Raw genomic sequence first — 25,503 nt, forward strand, 5'->3', positions numbered from 1 at the left:
GGCCGGCGGCGAGGGGCGCGCAGGCGCAGGCGGCGGGCCGGGCCCCCGCGAGGTGGCGCGCGCGGAGCGCCTGCGCGGTGCGGCGGCGGCGGCGGCGGCGGCGGCGGCGGCGGCCGGCGCGAGGGCGCCTGCGTGCTGAGGCGGGACGCGGCCCGGCGGGCCGGCTCCGGCGGCGCCTGGGCGGGGCGGCGCGGTGGCGGCGGGCGCGGGTGGCGGTTGCTCGAGCGCGGCGGCGGGCGCGGGCGGCGGCGCGCTGACGGCGGCGGGCGCGGGCGCGGGCGCGGGCGCGGGCGGCGGGCGGGGGAAGATGGCGGAGCTGGGTAAGAAGTACTGCGTGTACTGCCTGGCCGAGGTGAGCCCGCTGCGCTTCCGCTGCACCGAGTGCCAGGACATCGAGCTGTGCCCCGAGTGCTTCTCGGCCGGCGCCGAGATCGGCCACCACCGCCGCTACCACGGCTACCAGCTGGTGGACGGCGGGCGCTTCACGCTGTGGGGGCCCGAGGCCGAGGGCGGCTGGACCAGCCGCGAGGAGCAGCTGCTGCTGGATGCCATCGAGCAGTTCGGCTTCGGAAACTGGGTGAGCGGCGACGCCGGCACCTGCTCGCGCCGGGCTGGGCGGGGGCGGGGGCGGGGGCGGGGGCTCGGCGGGCGGGCGGCGTGCGGGGCCCGGGGTGGCGGCCGCGGGAGGGCCGGTCCTGCCCTGCCCGGAGGTGGCCCTGCGGCGCCCTCGCGTCCGGCCGCCCCGCGCCGCAGGTCCCGGTTGTGCCGGGCTCCCCGCCGGGCCGGGCCGTCCCGTCCCGGAGGAGCGCTCGGAGGTCCTGAACAAAGGAGCACGGAGCTCCGGCGTTGGCCCCGGGCTTCGCCCCGCCACGGGGGCTGTGCAGAGGCCGAGCTGGGCGCGGAGGGCGAGGGGCTCCTGTAGGCCCGCGGGGTAGCGAGCGAGCTGGGCCCCCCGCGCCCTCGGGGCCAGGAGGGTGTCCACCTGCAGGCACTCGCAGAAGCAGGGAGGGGACACGGGACCCGGGACCCTTCCTCCCGAGGTCCTCCTGCTTCCCTGAATCAGGACTCACTTCGTGTTGCTGCCGTGTCTCCAGCAGCCCGCCCTCCTCCTGGGCTCCCTGTGGAAGACTTTCCACACTTGCTCCCTCATACCCAAGCCTGGCCTGCTTTCCTTATCATAAAGTGAGCCAGCCTTCGGGGGCAAACCCCCCTTCTGCGGCCCAGGAATCCTTGCTCTTCTCTCAACTCTGCAGAGATGCACTGCTCTGCGGATCCTCACCTGAGCGCCCACATGGTGACCGCCATCCTCTGAAATCCTCTTTTTGTCTACAAGTGCCTTGGTGCACCTCGGGCCTCAGCTCTGTGCACATTGTACAAGGGCTCTGTGGAAAGAAGGGCAAGGGGCTCGTCTCGTCTTCAAGGGCCTTACAGTGTCAGAACCGTTTGAGTTCCAGCCTTCCACAGAGAGCTGCTGGCGGACCTCCTCGCCGCTGAGCCCACGGGACCCAAATCTCCCACCACCTCACACAGTTACGCAGACTGCAGACTCACGGCCATCCCTCCTCAGGTCCTCCTTCCAGGCTGCACCATCGCCAACGTATGTCCAGAATCTAACCAGAGCTCACGACCTTAGTCCAGGCTGGTGTTTATCTCTTGACCACTTCTGGGGCCTCCCAACTGGTCTTCCTGCTTCATCCCCGTGCCCTCCAGCCCATTCCATAAGCCATAATCAGAGTGATCTTTGAAGACATGTCGCATCACATCAGCCTTCAGTGGCTTCCAGGCCTCCTTAGGTTAAATTTCAGGGCCCACAATGATCTCAGCTGTTACCCCCTTCATCATTTTTTATTTCTTCTGCTTAAAGTGCCCTTCTTCCAGATCGTGGCTCATGACAGGCCTTTCTGCTTCTATCTCAGTACCTCCAAGAGGCTTCCTCTCTTCACTCCATTCTCACAGCCCTTATCTCTACAGCCCTTGCTAAAAATAGCTGAGGTGGCCTGAGAGCTTCGCTGAGTGCCAGGCACTGTGCTGGGCAGCACGTGTCTTGTGACCTCTTGCCGGCGGCCCTGTGCAGCAGGCTTTGAACCGAATAGTTTGACGTCAGAGTCTGCTCCCTGCAGCTTGTCTACCCTGCCTTCTCTGCGACTCTGTGGGCACACAAGGGAGGACCAAGCTCCTTCAAGTGTGTTGGAGGAAGCGTGGGGCAGGAAGGGGGGCATTCTCTAAAGCAGTGGTTTCGGAACTGGCCTGTCCATAGGAATCACCTAGGGAGCCTGTTAAAATGCAGATTCCTACTCCAAGCTAGCAGCAATCTCAGCCATTGCAGGAGACAGAGTTGGAGGAGAGGGACTTGGGCCTGGGTGCTGAGGGTCCTCTCTGCTGAACCCTCAGTGGGTGCCGGAGAACCCGTGGTGGGTGCTGGGGGAGGCCGGAGATTCTGCATGCTAACTGCGCCTGGAGCGCTGCCAGGCTGCGGGCTCTAGAATCTAGCTGAGCTCTCTTGGGCCACCTGCTCTCGCCGCTAGACTCCATTGTGCTTCACCCGAGGCGCTCCGCAGCTCTGAGATGTGCAGTGCCCTTCCAAGCGGATTCCCAGATGTGTGCCCATAAGGGGTATGCCCATGGACACCCTGTGTAGCCTGTGCCAGTCCTGAGTGACAAGTTAAAATACTTGTCTAGGATGCCCTGGCTTTACCATGAGAAAAGGTATCAGATGCAGGCCTGATTCCCAAGTCTGGGCCTTAACCTCTCCGTGTAAGACCATTAACTACAGTGGGGCAGAGGCTGGGAGCTTACTGGTGCAGCTAAAGGTATGGCTAGCCTGGAAGGACTCCTCGGGAGCAGAGTGTTGACCTGGTTCAGTGGGTGGTCCACGAATGGGATGAGAAGCGGGGAGGTGACCAGGGGGCGGGGTGCAGTGTGGAGAGAGAGCACACAAGTCAGTGGCAGTGATGTAGAGGAAGGTGAGCCTGTTCGCTCTCATTTTTCAGTTGGCACATGTGACCTGTCCCCTTCAGGTGGCACTGCTTTGTGTGGGATTCATGGGGGTGGGGCGGTTTCAGCAGGCCTGGGGGAGAGGCTGCAGCTGAAGGCTGGGGCCATTTGCTCACATTCTTCCTGGGGCTGAAGTACGGGGTCCTCCAGGTGTGGCTGAGGGATGCTCGCTGTGAGCCCGGAAAGCTCTGACACCAAGCCCATGCCTTTGAGGCAGGGTATGGAGATGCCTGTGAATAGGACAGTGGGAAAGGGTTGGCAGGTGGACAATGAGCCAGTCACATAACCGGGGGTATTGAGCCTCGACACAGCCAGTTTTGTGGTGGGTGCTACTTACGTTCAGAGTTAGAAGTTCCAGATCTCGCTGGAGAGTGCTGTGGTTGCTGAAGGAACGTGGCAGAGCCAGAAGTTGATGCTGGTCCTCTGACTCTATGCCCATAACCATCTTTTTCACTGGTTCACTGAGTGTGGGCAGACTCCCCTGAGGTGTCTCAGATTCCTGGGGGCCTCCTGGATCTCCTGAACTGGCATCTGTGTGCGTGAGGTCTGGAAACGTTTATAGAATGACACCCCCCGCCCCCCACCCCGCGCAGTTCCGATGGGGCCCTTGGAGCCCTGTTGGAGAAGCATGGAGACCTTCACTTCTCCCCGAGGCAGGAGGCCCTTCCGAGTATTGGTGGGAATGGCCCATCACAGGCCCATCCTGCCAGCCTCCTGAGCCAGGGTTCTTAGCTGCTGTTAAGGGGGGGGGGGGGTGGTAAAGAAGGAGCCTGAGTAGAGAAAGTAGCTAGAAGCGATAGGGTTATGCAGGGCAGTGGTTTTCAAACTGCAGCGTGCTTTACAACACCCTGGAGGGCTTGTGGAAACACAGGTCGTTCCCAGCCCCCCTCCTGGCTCTGCGTTGGTAGATCTGGTCTGTCTGGGGTCCACATGAGAATTTGCCTTTCTAACAACTTCTCGGGTCATGCTGGTCCAGGGACCCTACTTTCAGGCCATCGATGTGGAGTAAGGCATGCCACTTTTTTGTTGTAAAATATACATAACATTATTTTACCCATTTGTCTTAAGTGAGCTCTATGCCCATCGTGGGGCTCGAACTCACAACCCTGAGATCAAGAGCCTCAGGCTCTACCAACTGAGCCAGCCAGATGCTCCCTGTTTTAACCATTTTTAAGTGTCTGGTTCAGTGACATTAAGTACGTTCACACTCTTGGGGCCCCATCACCACCATCTGTCTCCAGAACTTTTTCATCATCACAGACAGAACCTGTTCCTGTTCTGCAACTCCTCCTGCTCCCCACCCCGCCATCCTTGGGGGCGCCCACCACCCTTCTTTGGGTCTGTTTGAATTGACTGCTCTGGAGACCTCACATAGAGGAATTCTAGAATATTTGTCCTTTTGTGATTAGTTTGTTTTGCTCAGCCTAACACCCTCAAGGTTCACCCATGCAGTGGGTGTCACAGTGTCCTGGTTGTCAATGGTTGAACAACACTGCGCTGTTTTTCCATCCATCTGGCTGCCGTGCATGTGGCTGCTCGGGCCTCTGACTGTGGGCGTCTGCTGGGCAAGCATAGGTGCGCACAGGTCTGTTGGAGCCCGTGATTGCCATTCCTGTGGCTCAGTATCTGGATGTGGCCTGGCAGGGCCACCTGTTTACCATCTTGAGGCCCCATTCTGCTCTTAGGCATGTCGTGAGGCTCTCTCTTGGGTTTATCTGACCAGAAAGGCTTCTGTCTCTTGGAGGGCCAGTCACAGTTGTGGGAGCTGGTTCATTCTCAGAGGTTAGAGAGGAGGTCAGGGAACCTGGCAGTGAGGCCTGCGGGACTCTCCAGGTAAACAGATCCAGTGAACAGGAGCCGTGACCAAGGTAAGGAGGGTCCTTGGAATGGCTGGTGACCTGTAAGGACAGAGGACAAGCCACTGTTCAGAGGACAAGCCACTCTTCGTCATCAGCATCTGATGTGGGGCGTGGCACTGACCACCCGTGTGTGTGTGTGTGTGTGTGTGTGTGTGTTTGTTCACCCCCCCCCCCCCCCCCCCCCCCCGGTGAGGCAGGTGGCTGTCCTCTTCCCTCTGAGGATGACCAGACTGCATCTAGAGCAACATGGGGTCAGCTAGGAGAGGAGGGCAAGGTTGGCGACTGGTCAGGCGACACTGGCCCCGCAGGTGCTTGTCCCCCAGCCCAGGAGGAACAGGTGGGTGCCCTGCTGAGCTCCCTGCACAGACACTGCCCAGGAGGGAGGCCGCAAGGCTCTGGGGTGCTGCTGGATCTCCTGCTGCCACGGAGGCCGGCCCCTCCTCTTCCCTCTGGGCCTGAGCAGTCCCTCCTTGTCCCCTCCTTGTCCTTTAGGACAGAGCACCTCCCCCTGCTTCTCATTCTTCCTGGTGCAGGCCTTGCTCCCTCCTGCTGCCTTGGGCTGCCACCTTGCCCAAGCTGCCCCCAGCTGTCCCTGAAGTCCCTGCTCACAGGCCCACTCTGTCTACAGACACTCCCCCCCGCCCCCACCCCAGAGGCCGCAGGTTGGGGTGCTGGGCCTTTTGGAAGCTTATGTCCCTTTGGAGCTTCTCGCTTTGAAAAAGAAGGAAGCCCCAACTCCAAGTGTGGCTCCCAAGCAGTGGGGAGGAGAGGTGGCCCAAGAGGGGGCCACAGTGGCCCTCGATGCTCCTACATGGCAAGGGCACTCTGAGAAGCTAAAGGTAGCTGGCATTTTGGTGAAAGAGGCGGTTTGTACGTGAAGACTGAATGCCACTCTGTGCCTGGGAGGAGGCAGCTAGTGCAGGGCCCCTGCCCTGTGCCCCAGACGACAGAGGTGGAGTGGCTGAGCAAGAAACATGGCATGGTGGTTCTGGGAGTGTGCCAGCCGGGTGTCTGGCCTTGCTCTGCGTTTTTAAAGGATCAGGAGGCATTTGATCACTGAGTTTTCCCTGTGGTGTGCACTGTGTCACCGCCGTGTGAGAGACCCTGTGGCGACAGGGCCAGGTGCTCTGGAGCCGGACTTCTATGGAAACCCTGAGGGCAGTGTCACCTGAGGTGGCTGTTCAGCTGACCAGTGGGGTGGGGGCCACTGATCTGGCCCATGGGGCTGCTGGGGGCCTGAGCTAGATGCTGCATGCAGCAGCACACACCTTCTCACTGTGACAGGTTGTTTTTTTTTTTTTTTTTTTTTAATGTATGATAGTCACACAGAGAGAGGCAGAGACACAGGCAGAGGGAGAAGCAGGCTCCATGCACCAGGAGCCTGATGTGGGACTCGATCCCGGGTCTCCAGGATCACGCCCTGGGCCAAAGGCAGGCGCTAAACCGCTGTGCCACCCAGGGATCCCACTGTGACAGGTTTTATTTCCTCCTTATGAGGCCATGTAATGGGAGAGATCGCAGGCCAGAGTGCTGGAGCCAGAACCTGCACCCAGCCCGGGGCAGGGGGGTTAGCAAGGCTCCCAGAGGGGATGACTCGGGTGTAGGGGAGGCCTGCATCCAGCCCTGGGGTAGAGGGGTCTAGCAGGGGATGACCTGGGCGTAGGGGGCCCTGCACCCAGCCTTGGGGTAGGGGGTGCTACACAGGCTCCTGGAGAGGAAGACTTGGGCATGGACGGTCTGCTCATGGCTTCCCAGTAGCAGCGTTAGAATGTGTGCATCACCTCTTCTACTGTAACCATCACTGGGCAGGTAGCAGTGGTGCTTCTGTGATTCAGATGAGGAGACGGAGGCACAGAGGTTAAGTCAGTTGTCAGGGGTCCTCAGCCGCTAGAAGCAGAGCTAGGACTGGAACCCAAGCCTGCGCACACATAGAAAGGGTGCTTCCAGCAGGGTTCCAGAGTGTGTGGGGTCTGGCTCAGGCCCTCAGAAAGCACACCACGCAGACCTACCTCACAGGGCAGGGCGGCCTGCACCCTCAGACTTCAGGGACTTCGTCCTGCTGAACAAACATTTCAGGGGCTAACATAGAGTTACGGACTCAAAGTCTGCCAAGTAAAGCTGTTAAAAGATTGAAAAGATGCAGTTAATAATCTGTCACCATTTCACAGGAAGAAAGATGATCTTAGTACTGCCCACATAGGAGCGATGAATCTGGGAATGAAGGACTGTCCTTTGAATGGAAAAGTTTAGCTCTAAGGGAAACCCTGGCAGCGTCCCTGGGTTTTTAAAATCTCCCCTTGACCGTGGGCTCGCCCAGTGTGAGAGGTGGGGGGTGCACTGATGGGAGCCTCTAAAGGTTGGTCATCAAGGAGTGACCCTGTGGGGTTTGCACTCATGGGGAGGGTGTGCAGGCACAGCAGCAGACATCTGGGCGCAAAGCTGGAGGTGGCGGCGGGTCTGTGTGCAGGCCGCGGCACCCAGGCAGGGAGCATAGCAGCTCTGGTGCGGCCCACACGTTTCCTGGACTTCCTGTCCCTGCTCAGGTGCTGGCGGCCAGCTCCCGTGAGCCATGAAAAGGCCGGAAGGAGACCAGACCGGCCAGAGAAGCCAGAGGAGTCCTGACTTGCCGGGATGCTCACTTCCTGTCGTGGGGAGCCAGCATCCTGGTGGGGGTCGGGTGACCTCTGGGAGTAGTCGATGGCCCGTTCAGTAACCTACAGTGTATTTGCCTTCATTTCCCAGAGGGCTCTAGGGAAGCAGCATACCTCTCTTATCTTTCTACAAGGGTGTTTTTTTGTTTGTTTGTTTTGTTTTTTGTAATTTTATGCTTTTGTGAGCACAAAGGAACAGAACCTGTGATTCGGTTTCTGTGGACTGTGGTCTACTTAGCCGTGTGCTGCTGTGTGTTGGGGAAAGCCAGCTGTAGGATACAGTTGTGTTCCTTGTTTAATTTTAGTTGTACTTGACTCGAACTTGTCTCACTAAATCTGTTATCCTCAAGCCCACTTTGGTTGCTCCTGCCTGCCCATCTGTCTGTCGGCTTATCCATCTGCCTGCCTGTCATTCCCACCATCTGTCTGTCCATCCGTCTGTCATCTAGAGTTAGTGGAAACTGTGACCTTGAGCACGTGATGGGGAGGCCTGCCCTCCCAGTGCTCTGCTGCTGTCATATGTGACACGAGTACAGTGATGGGACCTTTGTGCCCCTCGCAGGAGGTGGGCAGATCTCGTGTGACTACTGCCACATGAGGATGGGAGAAGACACAGAGTGTGGTGGGCAGGCTGCAGGCCTGGAGTTGGGTGCTGTAGCTCCTGCTATTTATAATCATCTTTGAGAGTATGTGTCTCACTGTAATTTAGCTCCACCAAACCTGTTGGTCCTCTGGATTCTTGTTGGAACCAGAGCTGTGTATTGCTCTCATTTAGACTGTTCCATGGTGATCTTACTCTGTTTCAAAGTGATTGAAAAATTAGGGTTTTGTGTGTTTTGCTGGGCCTTTCTCAGTGGTCATGAAACTGACATGGCAGCTCCCGGGGGTGAGTCGCCTCAGCGGCAGTTCATGGCCAGTGTCCGTGCTGGCCTCGGCCTTTCAGCTGTTGTTGGGCAGCAAGTAAGCTTGACTGATGATGGCGATTCCTAGGCTCCTGGTGACGAGGCGCTAGCCACTCTGATCTGTGGCTTCATATATACTTATAATCAGGGCCCATCCGAGAGCCAGAGTCCTCTTGTTTATGCAGAGAGGGTCTGGGCCACTGAAGTGCCGGTGTACTTGTGCAGCTGGCTGGCCTGCCCACTGGCCGGGTGTGGGGCCCAGGCTGCGGGCGTGAAGTGGGAGAGATGCCTTGTGTTCCCAGCTGCGGTTGCCAGTCACCCTGCGTCCCTGTGGCCCTAGAAGGTGAATGTTCGCAGAACAAGACATGGCTGTGGTACCTGCCTGTGGCCGTAGTAGAGCAACCCGGCCCACCATGGCCAGGGGAGCTTTTCTACACAGCAGGAGAGTCATCACTTGAGTACTCTGTTTTCGTTTCTAATATTTAGATGTAAATCTCAGATTTCTAAACAGATAAGTATAAGGAAGAATTTAACTTTACTTTTTTAGGGGCGCCTAGGTGGCTCAGTCGGTCAAGTGTCCAGCCCTTGATTTTGGGTCAGGTGGTGATCTCAGGGTTGTGAGGTTGAGCCCTGCATTAGGCTCTGTGCTTATTGTGGAGTTGGCTTGAGATTCTCTCTCTCCTGCCCCTCCTCTACCTCACTTTTTCTCTACAAAAATAAAAATTTAACTTTATTTTTAAAACAATTTATTTTTTATTTTTTTATTTTTTAAAACCATTTTTATTTTAGATTTACTCAAAATGAAAAGGTGGTATGCAGAGTTCCTGTATATGTTCATCCTATAAGCCTCCTGAAATATTAGCATCTTGCACAGGTACTGTGTGGTTCCAGAGAGTAGGATGCTGACGCTGACTCAGAGCCATTCACTTCTGCACAGACTGGTCTGGGGTCCCACCCAGGAGCCCCCAGTGATGTCGCTGACTTGTCTCCTCCAGTCCCAGTGGTTGTCTCTTGTGACTGTGACGCGTTTGAGGAGTGCTGGCTGGTATTTTGTAGAATGTTCCATAATTCAGGTTTGGCTACTGTGTGCTGGTGCTGAGGTGCCTGGTCCTGGGCCTGCAGCCATGAGTAGAGTGGGACAGGGTCACTCTTCAAATACTCCTCCCATTGGGGGATTTCTCCGTACAGTTTAGAATTGGATACAATATAAAGATGAAAACAGGCCATAAGCAGGTGCTTAAGCACAGTGGAGTGGCTCCTTCCCAGCTCAGCCCTGCTGTGCTAGGTGGCCTCTATAGTGTCTGGTGGCACAAGCACATAGCATCTTGTCTTCCAGACCTTTTGCACAACAGCAGTGATGAGTACACCCTCTTCTGTGGTGTGTTTCCAGCTGCCTTACGTGTGAGAGGGACCAGTTGCTGGGGAAGGGCAGTGTGTCCCGTGTGTCCCTACTTGGCTCACTGTTCTGAGGCTGCCTTGCAGTTTCCATCCTCTGCTCTTGTTCCCACAGTGTCAAAGTTGATGGGAAGAACCTCCAACAAATTACATACCTTGGTTTGGTCAGTTATGATTTAACTTTACTAGTAAGAATCCTTCTGTTTTTCAGGATTTAAGTTTTATCTGAAATGTGCTCTGAGCATCCAGTGATTTTTAACAGGCAGATTGCTGAGATTCAGGGTGAGCATTTTGTTGGGAGGGCAGCTGGTGGTTCTATATCCTCACTAGGCAGCCCGCTCTACAGGTCTTCTCATGGGGCCAGGGGTGGGGGCAAGGCCTGGGGCCCAACTGCCTACCCAGGCAAGCCTGGACTTGCAGCCTAGGCACCCCCCAGCCTCTGGTGAAGGGGCACCCCAGGTATCGCACCCAGGAGGCTCCCTGGACACTTGATTCTGAATCTGTAGTGGCTGTAGGCTTGTACAGAAGCTACAGTGAGGCGTGGAGAAGTCCGTTGGCAAGGCTAGGCCATACCTCTGACTGCACAGTCAGGCTTTGGAAGCTCAGACCAAGCACTTGGGCATTTCCACTCTCTGGACACCATCATGAGGATGTCCTTTCCTCCTGAAAGGGCAGGTGTCAGGGATGGTATTTTTCCAGCAGAGCTCATCAGGGTGGAAGGATGCCCACCAGCCTTCTGGCCACTCTAAGTGGGACCTGAGCTGGGTCCCTCACTTGTGCAGAGTCCACTCCAGTGCACCAAGCCTCTACACCTTCTCAGTTGATGGTGCTTGGAGCAAGGGTAGGGCTGACTCCTTCCTCCTTTACTGGTACTAACTGGAGGCCCACAGATGGGAAGTGACCAGCTTGGGTCACACAGTGGCAGTGGATGCTGGGGACAGTTGTGACTTGGTTTGTTTTTTTGATTTTTTGTTTGTTTTTTTAGGGTGGGGGGAGGCAAGTGCTCCCTGGGAAAATATAATGAACAGATTTGATGCAAGTAGTAATGTTTTAAAGAAGTTAACCTCGTACACAGTTCTTCCCCATAAGACCAGAATCTGGTGTGTGCTCACCTTCCTTTTCTCCAATTCTCAGAAAGGGTTGTCCCCCACTAGGCCCCAACACTGCCTGGGCCCCTGCCTTGGAGCCCTACCCTCAGCGCTCTGCATTTGGGGGAAGAGTGCCTGAGGCCAGACCTAGGAACACTTCCCTCCCATAGCACCCAGTGAGTCATCTGTTGTCAGCCCGAGTTGATTGGCTGGTTTCTTGGAGTCCAGTTTAGCCTTTAGGGGTGCAGATACCAACCTGATCTTGTGGGGGGTGAGAGTGTTGTGGCGCAGAGTGGCTCGTGTGGGGCCCCAGTGGCGGCCAGAGCCACAGAGCAGAGTGCAGGGTGAGCAGGGCTGGGGGCAGGGGGCTGAGTGGCTGCTGGTGAATGAGTGCGCATTTTGGGCAGCTACTTTGTGAAGTGGCTTTAGCGGTTGACTAAGGAAGAGGCCTCTTGGCAGAAGGAAAAGATTGGGGGAGTTGTATAATTTCCTCTAGTTAATAACCCTGGTGTTCATGGGTCACCTTCTGTAGGAGTGAGCAGCACTCACAGTGTGTGGCAGGTTTCAGCTAGGGAACTATGGAGGCTGTCGTCAGTGACGGTCCCCACCCCTGCAAAAGGCATTTACCTGGTCCTCTGCTGCACCACCAGCCAGGAAAGGGACAGGCTGCCACCCCCTGCTCCCCTGGGGCCATGTCCGTTTTGGTTCCTAGAGGCAGGCAGCACTGCAGAACAGGTCTGTCCTGTGTTGGGAGCCATGGGTGGGGAGCCCTGGTGGCACCAAGAGAAGGCGGGGCACCTTGGGAGCTTGGGGGTCCCCCCCCTCCAGTGCAGGCCAAAGTTGATGGCCAATATATGTGAGCTCTGCTAGTCCTTTGTAAGAAGGACCCAGGAGAGATGTGGGTTCCGGAGTCAGTGCCCCTCCTGATCAGGCGGGGAGCCTCCGGGATCTTCCCAGAGCACTAGCCCACCCCCGCGGCTCCTTCTAGGGTCTACAACCCTGTGGTGTGTCTGGCTCCAAAGAATGTGCCATCAAATACCCTTTGGGAGGGAGTATGACACGGACTGGAAGGGGTCCAGGGTGGACCTGGCGTTACCCTGACACTCGGAATAACCTGTAACCCCTGTCCTTATAGGAAGACATGGCTGCTCACGTGGGAGCTTCCCGCACGCCGCAGGAGGTGATGGAGCATTACGTAAGCATGTACATCCACGGAAACCTGGGGAGAGCCTGCATCCCTGACACCATTCCCAACCGGGTGACCGACCACACGTGCCCTGGCGGAGGCCCCCTGTCCCCCAGCCTCACCACCCCCTTGCCTCCCCTAGACATCTCGGTGGCCGAGCAGCAGCAGCTGGGCTACATGCCCCTGCGTGACGACTACGAGATCGAGTACGACCAGGACGCTGAGACGCTCATCAGCGGGCTCTCAGTCAACTACGACGATGAGGATGTGGAGATCGAGCTGAAGCGCGCGCACGTGGACATGTACGTGCGCAAACTCAGGGAGAGGCAGCGGCGCAAGAACATCGCCCGCGACTACAACCTGGTGCCCGCCTTCCTGGGCAAGGACAAGAAGGACAAGGAGCGGCCGGCCAAGCGCAAGGTCACCAAGGAGGAGAAGGAGCTGCGGCTGAAGCTGCGGCCGCTATACCAATTCATGTCGTGCAAGGAGTTCGATGACCTGTTTGAGGGCATGCACAAGGAGAAGATGCTGCGGGCCAAGATCCGAGAGCTGCAGCGCTACCGGCGCAACGGCATCACCAAGCTGGAGGAGTCCGCCGAGTATGAGGCGGCCCGGCACAAGCGCGAGAAGAGGAAGGAGAACAAGAGCGCCGCCGGTGCCAAGAGGGGCAAGGAGGATGGCAAGGACAGTGAGTTTGCAGCCATCGAGAACCTGCCGGGCTTTGAGCTCCTGTCGGACCGCGAGAAGGTGCTCTGCAGCTCCTTGAACCTGAGCCCCGCGCGCTATGTCACCGTCAAGACCATCATCATCAAGGACCACCTCCAGAAGCGACAGGGGATCCCCTCCAAGAGCCGCCTCCCAAGCTATTTGGACAAAGTCCTAAAGAAAAGGATTTTAAACTTCCTCACAGAGAGTGGGTGGATATCCAGGGATGCGTCCTGAAAGTGTGGGTTTGTGGGCAGCCACCAGGCGCTCTGAGCCCAAGGGACCCGGGCGAGGGAGGGAACAACATGCTTCCCCCCACTGTTGCTCCTTTTTTAAACAAAGTGAGTTCCTTTCTTTTAGGCTATAAATTCTTTTCCTGGTTCTCTGAAAGAAGCAATAGTAACGATTTTATGTCGGATCATGGGGGAAGCCGACATATGTATGTTTTAACTTAGTCCAAAAGTCATACCTTAAGATGACGATTTGCCTTTACATGTTCAGTTTGGGGACTATTATGAGATTGGGTCATTTCCTTTCATGTCTTCCCTTTGGTACGCAACTCTTGGGCTGCGGGTAAAAGGGGCAGCTTTCCGCCGGCCCCGGTTGCCAGCTTGACCCTGTGACATGACCTTTGGCTGGCTGCCGGGGGCACCCCTGGGCCCCTCCCCCCCGGACACCCCAGCACAGCCCCAGCACGCCGCACTTTAGGTGGGGGCCAGGGTGGGGCAGGTGGGAGGTGAGGCTGGAGAACCACAGGATGTTTCCTTGGGAGCCTTAGAGGAAGAGTCAGGTCAAAGTGTCCACATGAGCTTCCCCCTGACTCTTGGCGTCGAGAAGCTGGAGCTTGTCCTTTGGAGCCCCAAACTGCCCCTTGCCTCCTTTGCAGGGGGTAGAGCCTGCAGGCTCACCCAGCCCCTGGGCAGGCTCCCTAGTATGTGGAAGGGGCTCCAGAACTCTGAGCCAGCTTTCCAGGGGGCTGCTGCTTGCTGCTCCTAATACTTACAGGACTAAGTACCCCACTTGGGAGAACTCATTTTAGAAAATGGAATGCTGAGTTCTGGAGTCCACTTCCTCCAGGATTTTCACCGTGGTTGCAATAACCTTTTTCACCGAAGCTCTAGCCTTCTCCCTGCAAGCCTGGCTGAGCGTTGTATTTCAGGGGGTGTGCAGTGCCCTCTGCAGCCCAGCCAGGCTGGACTGGGCTGCCCCACAGCAGGCTCTGGCCAAGCAGGAAGGGAGCCTTCAGGGTGAGACACTGTGTGTGGCTTCTCCAGTCCCGGTCTTGGATCCCTCAGCTTCCACTCCGCTTCCGCCCAGCCCTACTGTTTCTGCAGGGGCCCTCTTCTGTCGGGGGACACGGTACCTTCCTTCTAGAACTTGAGTCAGTTCTTTGCCTTCCTGCTGCTCAGGGTTGGTTCTCATGGTGAAGATCCCACTTTAGTTGGGGTGACTACAGACCCCCAGCACTCCCATTCTTCGGGGAGCTCATCCTGCAGCTCCTGCCCCATAGCGACCAAGAGACTGTTTACCTCCCAGAATGTTTGGGCTTGAAATTACATTAAAGCGAAGTTATTTGAAAGACAAAAAGACCCTCATCATTTCCAAGGACTTAATTAAGGTGCCTTTTCCTTTCTTTTTACATCCTCCTGTTCCCCAGGGTAAATTTTTCAGCATTAAATAAAACATTTCAAATACCTCGTCTGTGGCTTTAGTTGTAGCATACTGCATGCTGGCAGGAAGTGTTCCTGGTTAGCTCAGCCCAGGAGTTTGACAGAAGAAACAGAGAGTAGAGGTTGGACTCCTGAGGCCCCTCCATGTGTCCCCCTGCAGGGTAGCTGCTGTCCCCAGAGTGCCGGTTGGGTCTGCCACTGAGTGGTGATGGCGACGGGACTTCGTTTTTACAGGGTCTTAGCCAGTGGTTCTCACTTGGGCTTCCTGGACCAGCAGCATCTCTGCCCTGGGAACCCGCTCGCAAACCTTAATGGGGGGCCTTTGAGCTGCTGGGATGCTGGCTGGTTGGGCAGCGCTAGCTGTAGCTCCTCCGGGGCTTGTCACTCACCTATTTCCTCCATTAGGTTCCTGGTTTGGTAAGGTTCTCAATTTGGTATTTTATTATGAAATGGTTGCCCAACTTAAGCTTGAGAAGCACAAGGTCCCTGTAAACGAGTGGCCCAGGCTGACACAGGCTGTCCAATGGGAAATTCTGTGCTTAAACAGGTTTTCAGTATGTTATCTTTTTGGGGGTATGAAGAATTTCTTTAGGTTTGACAGTCTTAAAACTCCGTGAATGTTTAACTTAAAGTATTATTAGCAAGCTGTCACATGGAAAAGGTCACTTTGTCATTGGCTATCTCTTACCCCTTTCCCTCCAGCTCTGTGGGCCACATCAGGCCTTCTCATGGCCCTTAAACCTCCATATTTAAAATGTGTCCCCTTAATTCCCAGAAATTAGGGTTTTTCAAAATTTAAACTGTCTTGGAGTCCAAAAAGCTAGATAATTCAGCAACTCAAAAGAATGCTCTCTGGATGGCCCACATTCCAAGGATATGTAAAAATGGTAACTACAATTTTTATCATTCTTTACACATTCAACAAGTTGGGAACAAAGCAGTGTCATTGCTGCATGTTGGCGTGAGCCAGCTTGCAGGGTTAGGACAGGGACAGCATGTGACAGATTTTAGCTCAGCACTTCTGTGTCAAACCAGTTTTTCCTCCAAAGTAGGAGTTAAATTTGCCATTAGGCAGAAATCCCTTCACACCTGCCCTCCTTCCCTGCGAGCAGCAGTTCAGCTGGGAAAGGGCAAGTCTTGCACAGATCCCGGTGGTGAAGGCCCAGTTGTCTGCACCAGATGTTGACGTCTGGGCTGAGGCCCGGCAAACCCTAGGCCCTGGACGGGAATGCGGTCACCAGGTCTGACCGCCCAGTGGAGGCAAAGCACATCCCCATCTGCCTCTGCAGCCTCCCAGTGATGGTGGCTCCAGCTGGACAAGGGAAGGGCTGCACACACTCAGAGAAATTCACTTGAAAATTACTTTACATAGTTTCAGTTTCAAGGAGTTGCAGGAAGGTGAAAGGAGAGCCTCACAGATGAAAAGTGGAGCTCTGACCCCAGTTGGGTTTTCTCAGGGCACTACACTGCCTGCAGTTCTGGGGCAAGTTTTTGACCAAGAATTTGAGATTGCTTATAGGAAAAGAAAAGAATATTTTGAAACAGTATAAATTAAAATTTTAATTATAGGAATACTACCTATATCTCTGAAAATTACGAGTAAACTGCCCCACCTTCTTTACGCAGTGAATGAATTTAATAGCATTGACCTTTAATCGCATAAGTACCTATTAGCAGAGACTGGAAGGTGGTATTTTCTCTGCTTTATGACAGATTGCTCACTTGACTCTGTGTGAATGAGGAATGGCAGGGCCTACGGTGCGGTGTAGACCCATGGGTGATCTTGCCCAGCTTCTGAGTGTGGGCAGGCCCTTGCCTGGTCGCCAACCCGAGGCGCTGTGGGACATCTCCCAGCAGAGGCCAGGTCCTGGGCCAGCCTGTGGCAGGAGGGAAGCTAACATCTGAGTGCGCATCTAGTGTCAAGCACTTCGCTTCAAGATGTGAGTGTAGAATGGAAAAGCTAAGTCACGCTTAGTGGAGGTGGGTCTCCTCCACCCAAGGACACAAAATAGCTTCTAGAAAGTAGGAAAATAAACATAGTAGGGCTTTAATCCTCTTAAATAAAATTTAAAAATTAAACATTAACATTTAAAATATACCAAACGAGCAGTCCTCGGATTTTGAGAAAGTCCATCTTATAAGGGAAAATATCTTCAGGTCTCCAGTAAGTAGCTAATAGAGATCTGAAAATTTCTACAAATGGATGAACAACAGGGCAAAAAAGATTTTCTCAAATTCTGTAACCAGCAAAATAAGGCGGTTAAGACCTGTTGAGATGCATGTGCTCACTCCCGGTCTCCTGGGGGAGCCGGGGCTTGGGCATTTCAGCAGCTGGACAGTAATGAACTATAACTGAACTAACACGTGTTCTTCAGCAGGGGCATCAAGAAGCTTTCCTGGGCGGGAAGGAACGTGCTTAGGGTCTCACCTTCCCTTCAATGAACGAAGGTATGGGCTGAGCACCCGGGACCCTGTGTGCCAGGGTGCCGGAGGGCCTGGTGAGGCTGGGTGGCCAGCCAGCCCAACAGCAGGGTTCCCGAAGGTGTTTTATTTGTTCATGGGATTTGGATACCACCAGGCTTTAAGCAGCTGGAACTTTATCCTTGACACCCCACAGTCCAGTAGTGACCCGCCGGGCTGTTCTCTAAGCGTGCGCAGCTATTATAGGTGTATTAGAAATCAATGAACAGACTCCCAAATTAAAGTTCATGAACACATCTGCGCAACCGGCTTAATTTTCTGTTAGCCACTGGTTACTAAAGCTTTCCAACAAGGTTTGGGAAAGGGTCAAAAGTACTCATAGAGAAAATGAGCCAGGCTTCAAGAGTGACAGCAAGTGATTACAAAAACCCCATGGAAGCCCTTCAGAGGCAGCTAAGCCTCCTTCACCACCCCCACCAGGGCAGGTCTCAGAGTGCGCCCATGCAGCTTGTACCCCACTTTGCTGACCAGTGCCACCGTGCCTGGCTCCTTCCCTTCCACCGGCGTGTGGAACAGGGCCTCGTGCTCGTAGGGATCGAACCTGGCCCCTACGGGGTTCAGCCGGAGTAAGCCATGCTTTGTGAACACCTTCTGGATCTGGACCTCGGTCATTACGAGCCCCTCGTAGAGGTTCTTCAGGTGAGGATTGTCGTCTTTAACCTCTTCCTTTGGGACACTCTGTGTTGCTTTCTCCAAGATGTCCGCGACCTCCAGCAAGTCCTTGCAGAAGCCCTGGATGCCTAAACGAAGTGAAGATACCATCATTCGCATTCCCCATCACCAGCAGGGGCACTAGAAAGCTCTAACCCTGCCGACCTCATGCACAAACTATTGAAAAATAACATTTCAAACTATTCATCTGTCCTCAAATTTCAAAGGTGTGTTTAAAAAAAAAAAAAAAAAAAACCTACCATAAAGCCCAAAAAAGAGATATTTTCTGAGTTTAGACAACAGCTAATTAGGAACGAAGACAAATAGCTCCCAAAGGGCAGAACCATCTCGCCATCAATCCTGGCCCAGGTGAGGACACAACACCTTAGCCATAGGACACCTCACCCCCAAGGACATGATGCTGAGGGAGGGGCAGCTGCCCTGCCAGCACTGTGGGGTCCAAGATCCCAGGACACACCAAAGCCTTAATTCTAACCTAACCTGGAAATCATGTATGAGAAGTCAAACTTCAAGGCAGTGTATTGTATCAAATTGCTTGTGGTTTCAAGAAAAGGCTATAAGGGACGCCTGAGTGGCTCAGTGGCTGAGAGTCTACCTTTGGCTCAGGGCATGATCCCGGGTCGGGGGATGGAGTCCCACACCGGGCTCCCTATGGGGAGCCTGCTTCTCCCTCTCCTTCATGTCTCTCATGAATAAATAAAAAAAATTTAAAGACTACAGATGCTAAATGGAAATCAGGGGTGACTGGGGGCTCCAAGTGGGCATCTGCTTCAGCCAGGCCAAGACCGGGCACAACTGCATCACCTCACACTCAACTCTGCAGGACGCAATGCCAGTGTACAACTTTCTCGTCACAATACTTTCCCCTCCTGCTTTAAAATGAAACCGAAAAAATGTCTGCTTATCTGATAAAATCATGGGCGTCTATCATGGATTAAGCGTGTACCAGTTCTCAGGATGGTCTGCCCTCATGGAATGTATGGTCTGAGATTGGCATCAAATAATCACACGAATAGACACAATTACAAATCCCACCTCCACGAAGGAGCATTCCTCAGGGCTGAGGAAAGATTATACCAAGGAACTTAATCGTTTAGACTTGGAGACTCAGAGAAGGAGTCTGTGAACCAAAGCCTGAAGAGTTATCCAAACATTCAAGGACTAAAGGACAGCCAGTGCACAGGAAGAGGCAGACTCAGAGTAGCTGAAGGTTCCAGGTGGAGTAGCAGAATGTGTGGACGTGGTGTGGTCACACTGTGCAGGCACAACACCTCACAAACACTGTAGTTCTAGCTGCAGACACCCCAACACAACAAGTATCTCATAGAGGGAGTCAAATGAATTTTTTGGTTTCTCAGTACATACAGAAGTTATGTTTATGCCATAGACTATTAAGTGTGCGGTAGGTAGTATGATGTATAAAAAAACCACACATACCTTAAAAAATATCTTTTTGCTTAAAAAATGTTGATTATCATTTGAGCTCTCAGTGAGGTATGACCACAGAGCACAACAAATATGGTAATAATGAAAACCTGAAACTACTGTGAGAATCACCAAAATGTGACACAGAGACATGAAATGAGCAGACATTAGTGGAAAAAATGCTTGGTCGACACAGGGTTGCAACAAACCTTTGATCTGTAAAAACTGCATTATCCATGAAGCACAATAAAGTGAGTTAAGGCTGTATTCCAAAATCACTTTGGCTTGGAATGTGGCAGGGTGAGTACTGAAGCCGCCTGGGATCAGGGTGATGGCAGTGGACAAATGGGGGGCCAGCCACTCAGGGCTTGTGGGATTGGGGAAATACAAGGATGAGGGACAGGAACTGGTCACCTCAGATTCCTGCCCTAAGTAAGCTCCAGGAAAGAGGACACTATCCTCTACTAAAATAAGGAAGAAAAGCAGACAGAGGGAAAGCTAAAATACCCACAAGATATCCAGGGGAAGACAATGGGTAAATGACAGGACACATGGGACTAGAACTCACAAGAAATGTCGGAGCCTCAAAGAACCTGTGTGTGGGTCTGATAGAGAGCAGGCCGCCCAGGGAGCATGTCGAGAGGAAGGGAGGCCTGGCCCCGCTCCCCAAAGGACCCAGACATCTAGAGGCCAGGCCAACAGGAAGCCAACAAATGGCATTTCCAGAAAGAGCAATAAGAAGTATTTCCAGAAGAAACTCATTATATGCTAAATGTGGCAGCATGAGACTGGATCTTGGTTCTCACGTGTCTGTACTTGTGCGTCTGTCCTTGGGCAAGTCTGTGACATGTTGCTGTGAGCCTGAGGGGCTTCTTCAATAACGTGGGAGAATGGTGCCTGCCGGTTCGAGCAGACGGTTCCATGAGAACTCAAATTGCACCTTTACATTTAACTGACACACCACAGGCGTGGTGTCAAGAGCCCTGGCCTCAGCATGGCTACCGCCACTCCCCAGCTTTGTGATTAGCGGCAAGTCATTTAAGCCTCAATGGTCTCAAATGTAGAATGGGAAGGATGGTGACAAAAGTGTCCAAATACTGACATTGCCGACAGCATCTTAGATCTTTTTAATATGTTACTGCTAAGTGAGCTACGGAAATGACCATCAGTGAGGCTGGCCTGCTGAGATGATCTGCAGCCTCAGATTAACCCAGGTCTTCACGTGGAAGAGCGACACACACTCTTCAATGAAGGAATTACACTTATAATTCTAGAGGCAGGTCACAGCTGTGATGTTTGCTCCTCAAAGACCCACCTTGACTGGAGGGAACACACCCAGTAGCCTCCCCACCTTCCCGATTCCGTGGTTCCACACCCACAGAAGTACCCCGCCCACGTTCCCTGCCCCTATTTTTCTAGGATCAATATCAGATAGTGTCTAAAGTTACCATATAATTTTGCCTCCTCCACTAATTTTTGGCTCCTCTGCCTCAGGTTTTCAGTGTCTGCCAAAGCTCGCTTGTATTTCTCCTAAAAAAGGGGCGAAGAAGAAATTTACATTAATAAAGCATGGCACAAAGAAAGCAAATGTGAGAGGAACAAATTCCAAGTCCAAGTAACATCCGTTATGATGTGTGACATCTTAGTCTTCAGGCAGCACAGCTTACTGAGAAGCAAGCAGTTTTGCTGTGTCGCTATTTCCAATGAGGGGGGAGTAGGGGTTGAGGGGTCACTTCCTTGTGTAGCCCCCAGTGACCAGCTGGGTAGGGATATCATGGTTCTGATAGTCTCACTGGCCCGCGGATGGACCACTTACTCCCACAGAATTTTCAAGTTCAGGGAATCCAAGAATGCTGGTCGGGGTGGCTGCACCCAGATTCCACACCTCCAGGAGAGGTTCAGGAGAACCACCAGCCCACAGAAGACATAAAACCCCATCTGTGAGCCGCTGGTATTCTGACTGTTGCCCAAAGGCTGCGTCCCAACACTGAGTGGGTAACAATCACCCAATGCTGGCACCGTCTCCACTTCTCACCAGTTTTCCTGTCATGCTGCTCACCTCCTGAGCACTTCTATCAGAATGCAGACCCACTGCTCCACGTCTCTGCCCTTCACCTGTCCTCCATCTGTAGGTGATTCTAGTGCAGTGGTGAAGAACAACGGTCCTGAGGCTCAAACCTGGGTTCTGCCACTCAGTAGCTAAACAACCTAACCTTTCTGTGCCTAACCTGTTACCTAACCTTTCTGTGCCTCAGTTTCCTCGTCTATAACCAGGGCTCTAACAGTTGACTCACAGGATTAATATCAATAAGGTGGTTAGAATAGGGCCAGCAGAGTGTCTGATATGATCACTTTCAAATATTTAACTTGATTTGTGCCACCTATGCCTTTTCATGTAATGTAATAACACATCCTTCTAACTAGTTCACAAATCTCCTCCCCTCAGGAGGGCACCACATAACCACACCTCTGGCCCCAGTCCATATTCCCCTAAGACCCAGCTTAAGTGCTGCGGTGCTCTTCACTTGTAAAGACTGTCTCAAGTCTCAATTCAATATTATTTAGGCAGCATGTGAAGACTCTCATGACAGAACCAAAGCCACATAGTTCTTAGAAAAATGACAAAACACATCTGGCCAGAGGTCGTCTGAAGAACCTCCCCTGGAGTTCAAAAGATCACACTTCCCCACAAGAACCTGCGTGACCTTACCACGGTCTCCTTCAGCTGCTCTTCTAGCTTGACCTTCTCGTCCATGAGTGTCTTCTCTGTAGAGGGAGTATCTGTCTTCTGTTCATTTTGACCCACATCCTCTTCCAAGTTCCGGCCATTGTTCTTCTGTTTTGTAGCTGTGCACAACAGCCGAGGAGATGGCCTAAACCAAGTCCACAACACTATGAATCAAGACTATGGGCTTTTTGCTAAAAAGTCAGATGTTTAATTTTAGGAATTTGAGATAATTTAAAACTACTTGCTACTGACCTAAGGGGGAGAATTTACCTTAGATCTGATAAAAGCAAATGGTACATTATGTACACAAGCAGCTAACTTACATAAAATCTTCTGTAATGTGTCTAAACTAGTATGTCAGTGTACCAAGGCCATAGTACTAACCTCTTCTTTCCATTCCACATACCTCCTCCTGAGAGATGGTCATGCAGAACCATCACATATTGATGGAGTAGCTACTATTAGAGATGAGGCCCAGTGCTGATGCTGATGACAAAGATGGGCTGGGCAGAGATCTCACCCCTAGGGTACTTACTGTCAAAAAAGACATCTACAAAGTACTATAATTTTGGGTTTTAAAGTGATAAAAGAGAAACCATGCTTTGGGAGGCTCAGAGTAGAATGTAGCTTTGGGGAAATGAGAGACCATGAAAGGCTTTGTACAGAGGTCCTCTGAAAGATGTGTACAAGGAGTCAGCTTTGGAGGCTGGAAAGCTGGGGGATGTACAGAGGGAAACAAAGAGCACTAAACCTAATACTGGAAGTGACTCAAGATGTTATCCAATCTGATCCCCACATGAAAAAGGTTACGTGGTAAGTCCAAGGTCACAATGTTATTAATGTATGACAGAATGGTTTTAAAACTCAGATTTCTTCTAAAAATTCTTCTCAAGCACATTTCAATCTGAAAATAAACTGCAGTCGATTTTCTTCCCAGATTAAAGGAAACTGCCTCAAAGACTAGGAGAGCTATCAGTACAGAAAACGTGTACAAAGACATTTCTGGCAGCACTGGGCAGCAGCAAGCTGGGGGCACCGCGGACGGCGCTGTGCTTCCACAGTCTGGAATGCAGTGCGGCTGCCAAAGTGGGTGTCAAGCTATCCTCTCTGCGATTCGCTCCAGGTGTGCTGTGCAGTCAACAATGCGAGTCAGGAAAAGGGACAAAACATGAAGCCACTTCTGAAAGGGCGAACCAGAAGTCCTGTGTATGCAGACCCGTGTCTTGGGCCTGGAGAAGAACCCAAGGATCCATCAGTCGGTCACTACCAGGCTGGAACGCAGGAACCTTTCTACCATATTTTGTGATTTAAAAAAGCTAATAACTTGTGGTGCGATCCGGGTGTGGCCGTCACGGCCGTCACAGCCATCCCGCCCACGGAGGCGCCGGGAGCAGTGGGGTGGGGGACGCAGCAGGGCGGGCTCAGAGGGAGACAGAGTCAGAGCCCGCCAGCCCCTGCTGGGAGCTCACTCTTTCCACAATACTCGTTGTCGAGGCCAGAAACTAACCCTACCTCGGCGACGCTTTCCTGGCGACTAGCTCAGATAACAAAACCACGAATTACGTGACCAAAAATAAAAGCCTCTCCCCCGAGGCACCCGGGCGGTCGGTCACCCCCCGCCGGGTGTCCCGCCCACGCGGGTACGCTCCTCCGGCCCAGGGTGCCGAAGCCCCGCCGCACACCTCACGGGGCAGGAGGGCACCGGCCGCCGAGGCCCGCGGGCGCTCGAGCCTCCCTCCACGGCGCCCGGGCTCAGGAAGGCACCGCGGCGCAGGGGAACGAGCCCGAGCGCCCCCGCGGCCCCCGCGCGCGACCTGGCCTTGGAGGGGCGCCGGGCGCCGGGGCGCGAGCGGGGTGCGAGGGGCCGCCGCGCGGGCGGGTGGGCGCCGGAGGCCCCGGGCGAGGGGCAGGCGCCGGGGGGGCGGCTCGCGCGTGCCGACGACGCCCGCTCCCGGGCCCAAGCGGCGCAGGGCCCCGCCCGAGGAGGACCCGCCCTGGGGACCGCGCCTCTCCTGGGTCACAGGCAGCCGGGAGCCCCTTACCTGAGACACAGCGCCAAAGCCGGGAGGCTGTGCCGCGCCAGCCTCACGCACCGAGCCGCCATGACTGTCGTCGCCGCCGTCGGCACTGCGCACGCACCGGGCATGCGCGGGGGCCTCTGGCTCGCCCCCTCGAGGGCCCGGCCACTCGCGCAGACCCGTGTCTCCTTCCCCGCCCAACCGCGCCTCTCCAGCCATTCCGGAGCCGCTTCCCCTTTGATGGACAGACGGTGCTACCCAATAATTGTGGGTCACTGCACAGCTCTCCCTCGCCCCGCCCCCTCACCGCCCTGGTGGGCGGGGCCTGGGGCTTCCGGAGACCCAGAAGGTGAGGAGGTGAAAGGTCAAGGGAACTGTGGGAGGAGACGCTCGCGGGCGCGGTCAGGGTACGACCAATGGGGGAGAAGCGTGGGGGGGCGGGGCGCCGGAAGTGCGGCGCTGGGCGCGCGAGACTCCGTGTGCGCGACTCCTCGGCATTTCCGCCGCCTGCGCTCCGGGAGCGGGCCGGGGCGGGGGGCGCGGGGGACCCCTAGGTCCTGACGTACCCCTAGGTCCTGACGTTTTCATTCATCTGGCGACGCCACTTCTACAGGATCACGGGCCCCGAAGCCCAGGTGCCGCCCCTGGGCTGCTGCCCCTCCGAGGGGTCCCGGGAGCTCTGACTTGGCTCCTGCTCCAGCTCTGCCGGGCCGAAGTCCCGTCCGCCGGCGGGAGGGACGGCTGGAGCCCCTGCCCGCGCACCCCGGGTCGGACGGACCGACGGACGGAGGGACGGAGCCCCTGCCCGCGCACCCCGGGACCGAGGGACGGAGCCCTGGTCTCCCCCACTCCCGCAGGGTGGAAAGCCGGAGCCCGTGGTCCCGCCCAGGGTGGGGGACTGGGGAGCAGGTCTCCAAGGTGGATCACATTCCTGAGGACCAAGCCTCTGCTCTTTGCCCTGCTCTCATTAAAATTCTTGAAAATGTTGAACCAACATCTACACTGTGCCAGAGTCTGTGACACCTGCAGGGACAGGCGGACAGCCAAATCCAGGGGTGGGCTGTTCTGTGGAATATGACCCAGCTTATGGATTAATTAAGGGGCTGGAGGAAGAGAAAGGAAGTGAGCCGGTTGACAATGGAAGCTTAGAGACATGATTAAAAGGATGTCTGGACCTTGTTTGGATCATGATAGAGCAAACCACCTGTACAAAAGATATCTGTGACAAACTGAAATGCGAACATAAACAGTATTTTACGTTAAGGAGAGAGGATGGCCCGGTGGGTAAGAGTGTCCGGATTGTTTAGAGATGCAAACAGAAGTATTTGTACTGTATTGCCACAGTCTTTAGGATTGGCTTTACAAATACTCTTGTAAAAAAAAAAAAACAGGATAGGGGAAGCTCAGTGGCAAAATGTTGATAGTTGAGGCTGGATGGTGAATGCCATCCGAGTTATGACTCTTCTTTTGTATATTGGAAATTTCCTCTAATAAAATGTAACAATAATGCCGTATTTCTCACTGGCTGTGACATTGGGCAAGCCACTTAATTGCTCTTGGCCTCAGTCCTTGATCCGCTCATCTGTAAAACTGTGATCATATTTATTGTGAAGTTTAATTTTTTAGAAGATTTTGCATCTTCATGAGAGACACAGAGAAAGAGAGGCAGAGACAGGCCGAGGGAGAAGCAGGCTCCCTCTTGGGAGCCCAGTGCAGGACTCGGTCCCCA

The 25,503-nt window shown here is 54.2% G+C and overlaps 2 protein-coding genes across 2 annotated transcripts; one reads left to right on the plus strand and one right to left on the minus strand.

Annotated features, from left to right (window-relative positions):
* Nucleotides 1-217: 217 nt before the first annotated feature.
* On the plus strand, nucleotides 218-14,474 carry TADA2B (transcriptional adaptor 2B). Its single transcript, XM_041752494.1, has 2 exons — nucleotides 218-577; nucleotides 12,025-14,474. Exons 1-2 carry the CDS (start codon nucleotides 308-310, stop codon nucleotides 13,015-13,017), a joined length of 1,263 nt encoding a protein of 420 aa, XP_041608428.1. The 5' UTR covers nucleotides 218-307; the 3' UTR covers nucleotides 13,018-14,474.
* A 2,675-nt stretch (nucleotides 14,475-17,149) lies between these two features.
* Nucleotides 17,150-23,943, minus strand: GRPEL1 (GrpE like 1, mitochondrial). The gene is made up of 4 exons (XM_041752495.1): nucleotides 23,799-23,943; nucleotides 21,739-21,901; nucleotides 20,477-20,558; nucleotides 17,150-17,671 (listed from the first exon to the last, which is right to left on the minus strand). Exons 1-4 carry the CDS (start codon nucleotides 23,900-23,902, stop codon nucleotides 17,325-17,327), a joined length of 696 nt encoding a protein of 231 aa, XP_041608429.1. The 5' UTR covers nucleotides 23,903-23,943; the 3' UTR covers nucleotides 17,150-17,324.
* Between the last annotated feature and the right edge of the window lie 1,560 nt (nucleotides 23,944-25,503).

Source organism: Vulpes lagopus, chromosome 4 (genome assembly GCF_018345385.1).
Source record: "Vulpes lagopus strain Blue_001 chromosome 4, ASM1834538v1, whole genome shotgun sequence".
Classification (NCBI taxonomy): domain Eukaryota; kingdom Metazoa; phylum Chordata; class Mammalia; order Carnivora; family Canidae; genus Vulpes; species Vulpes lagopus.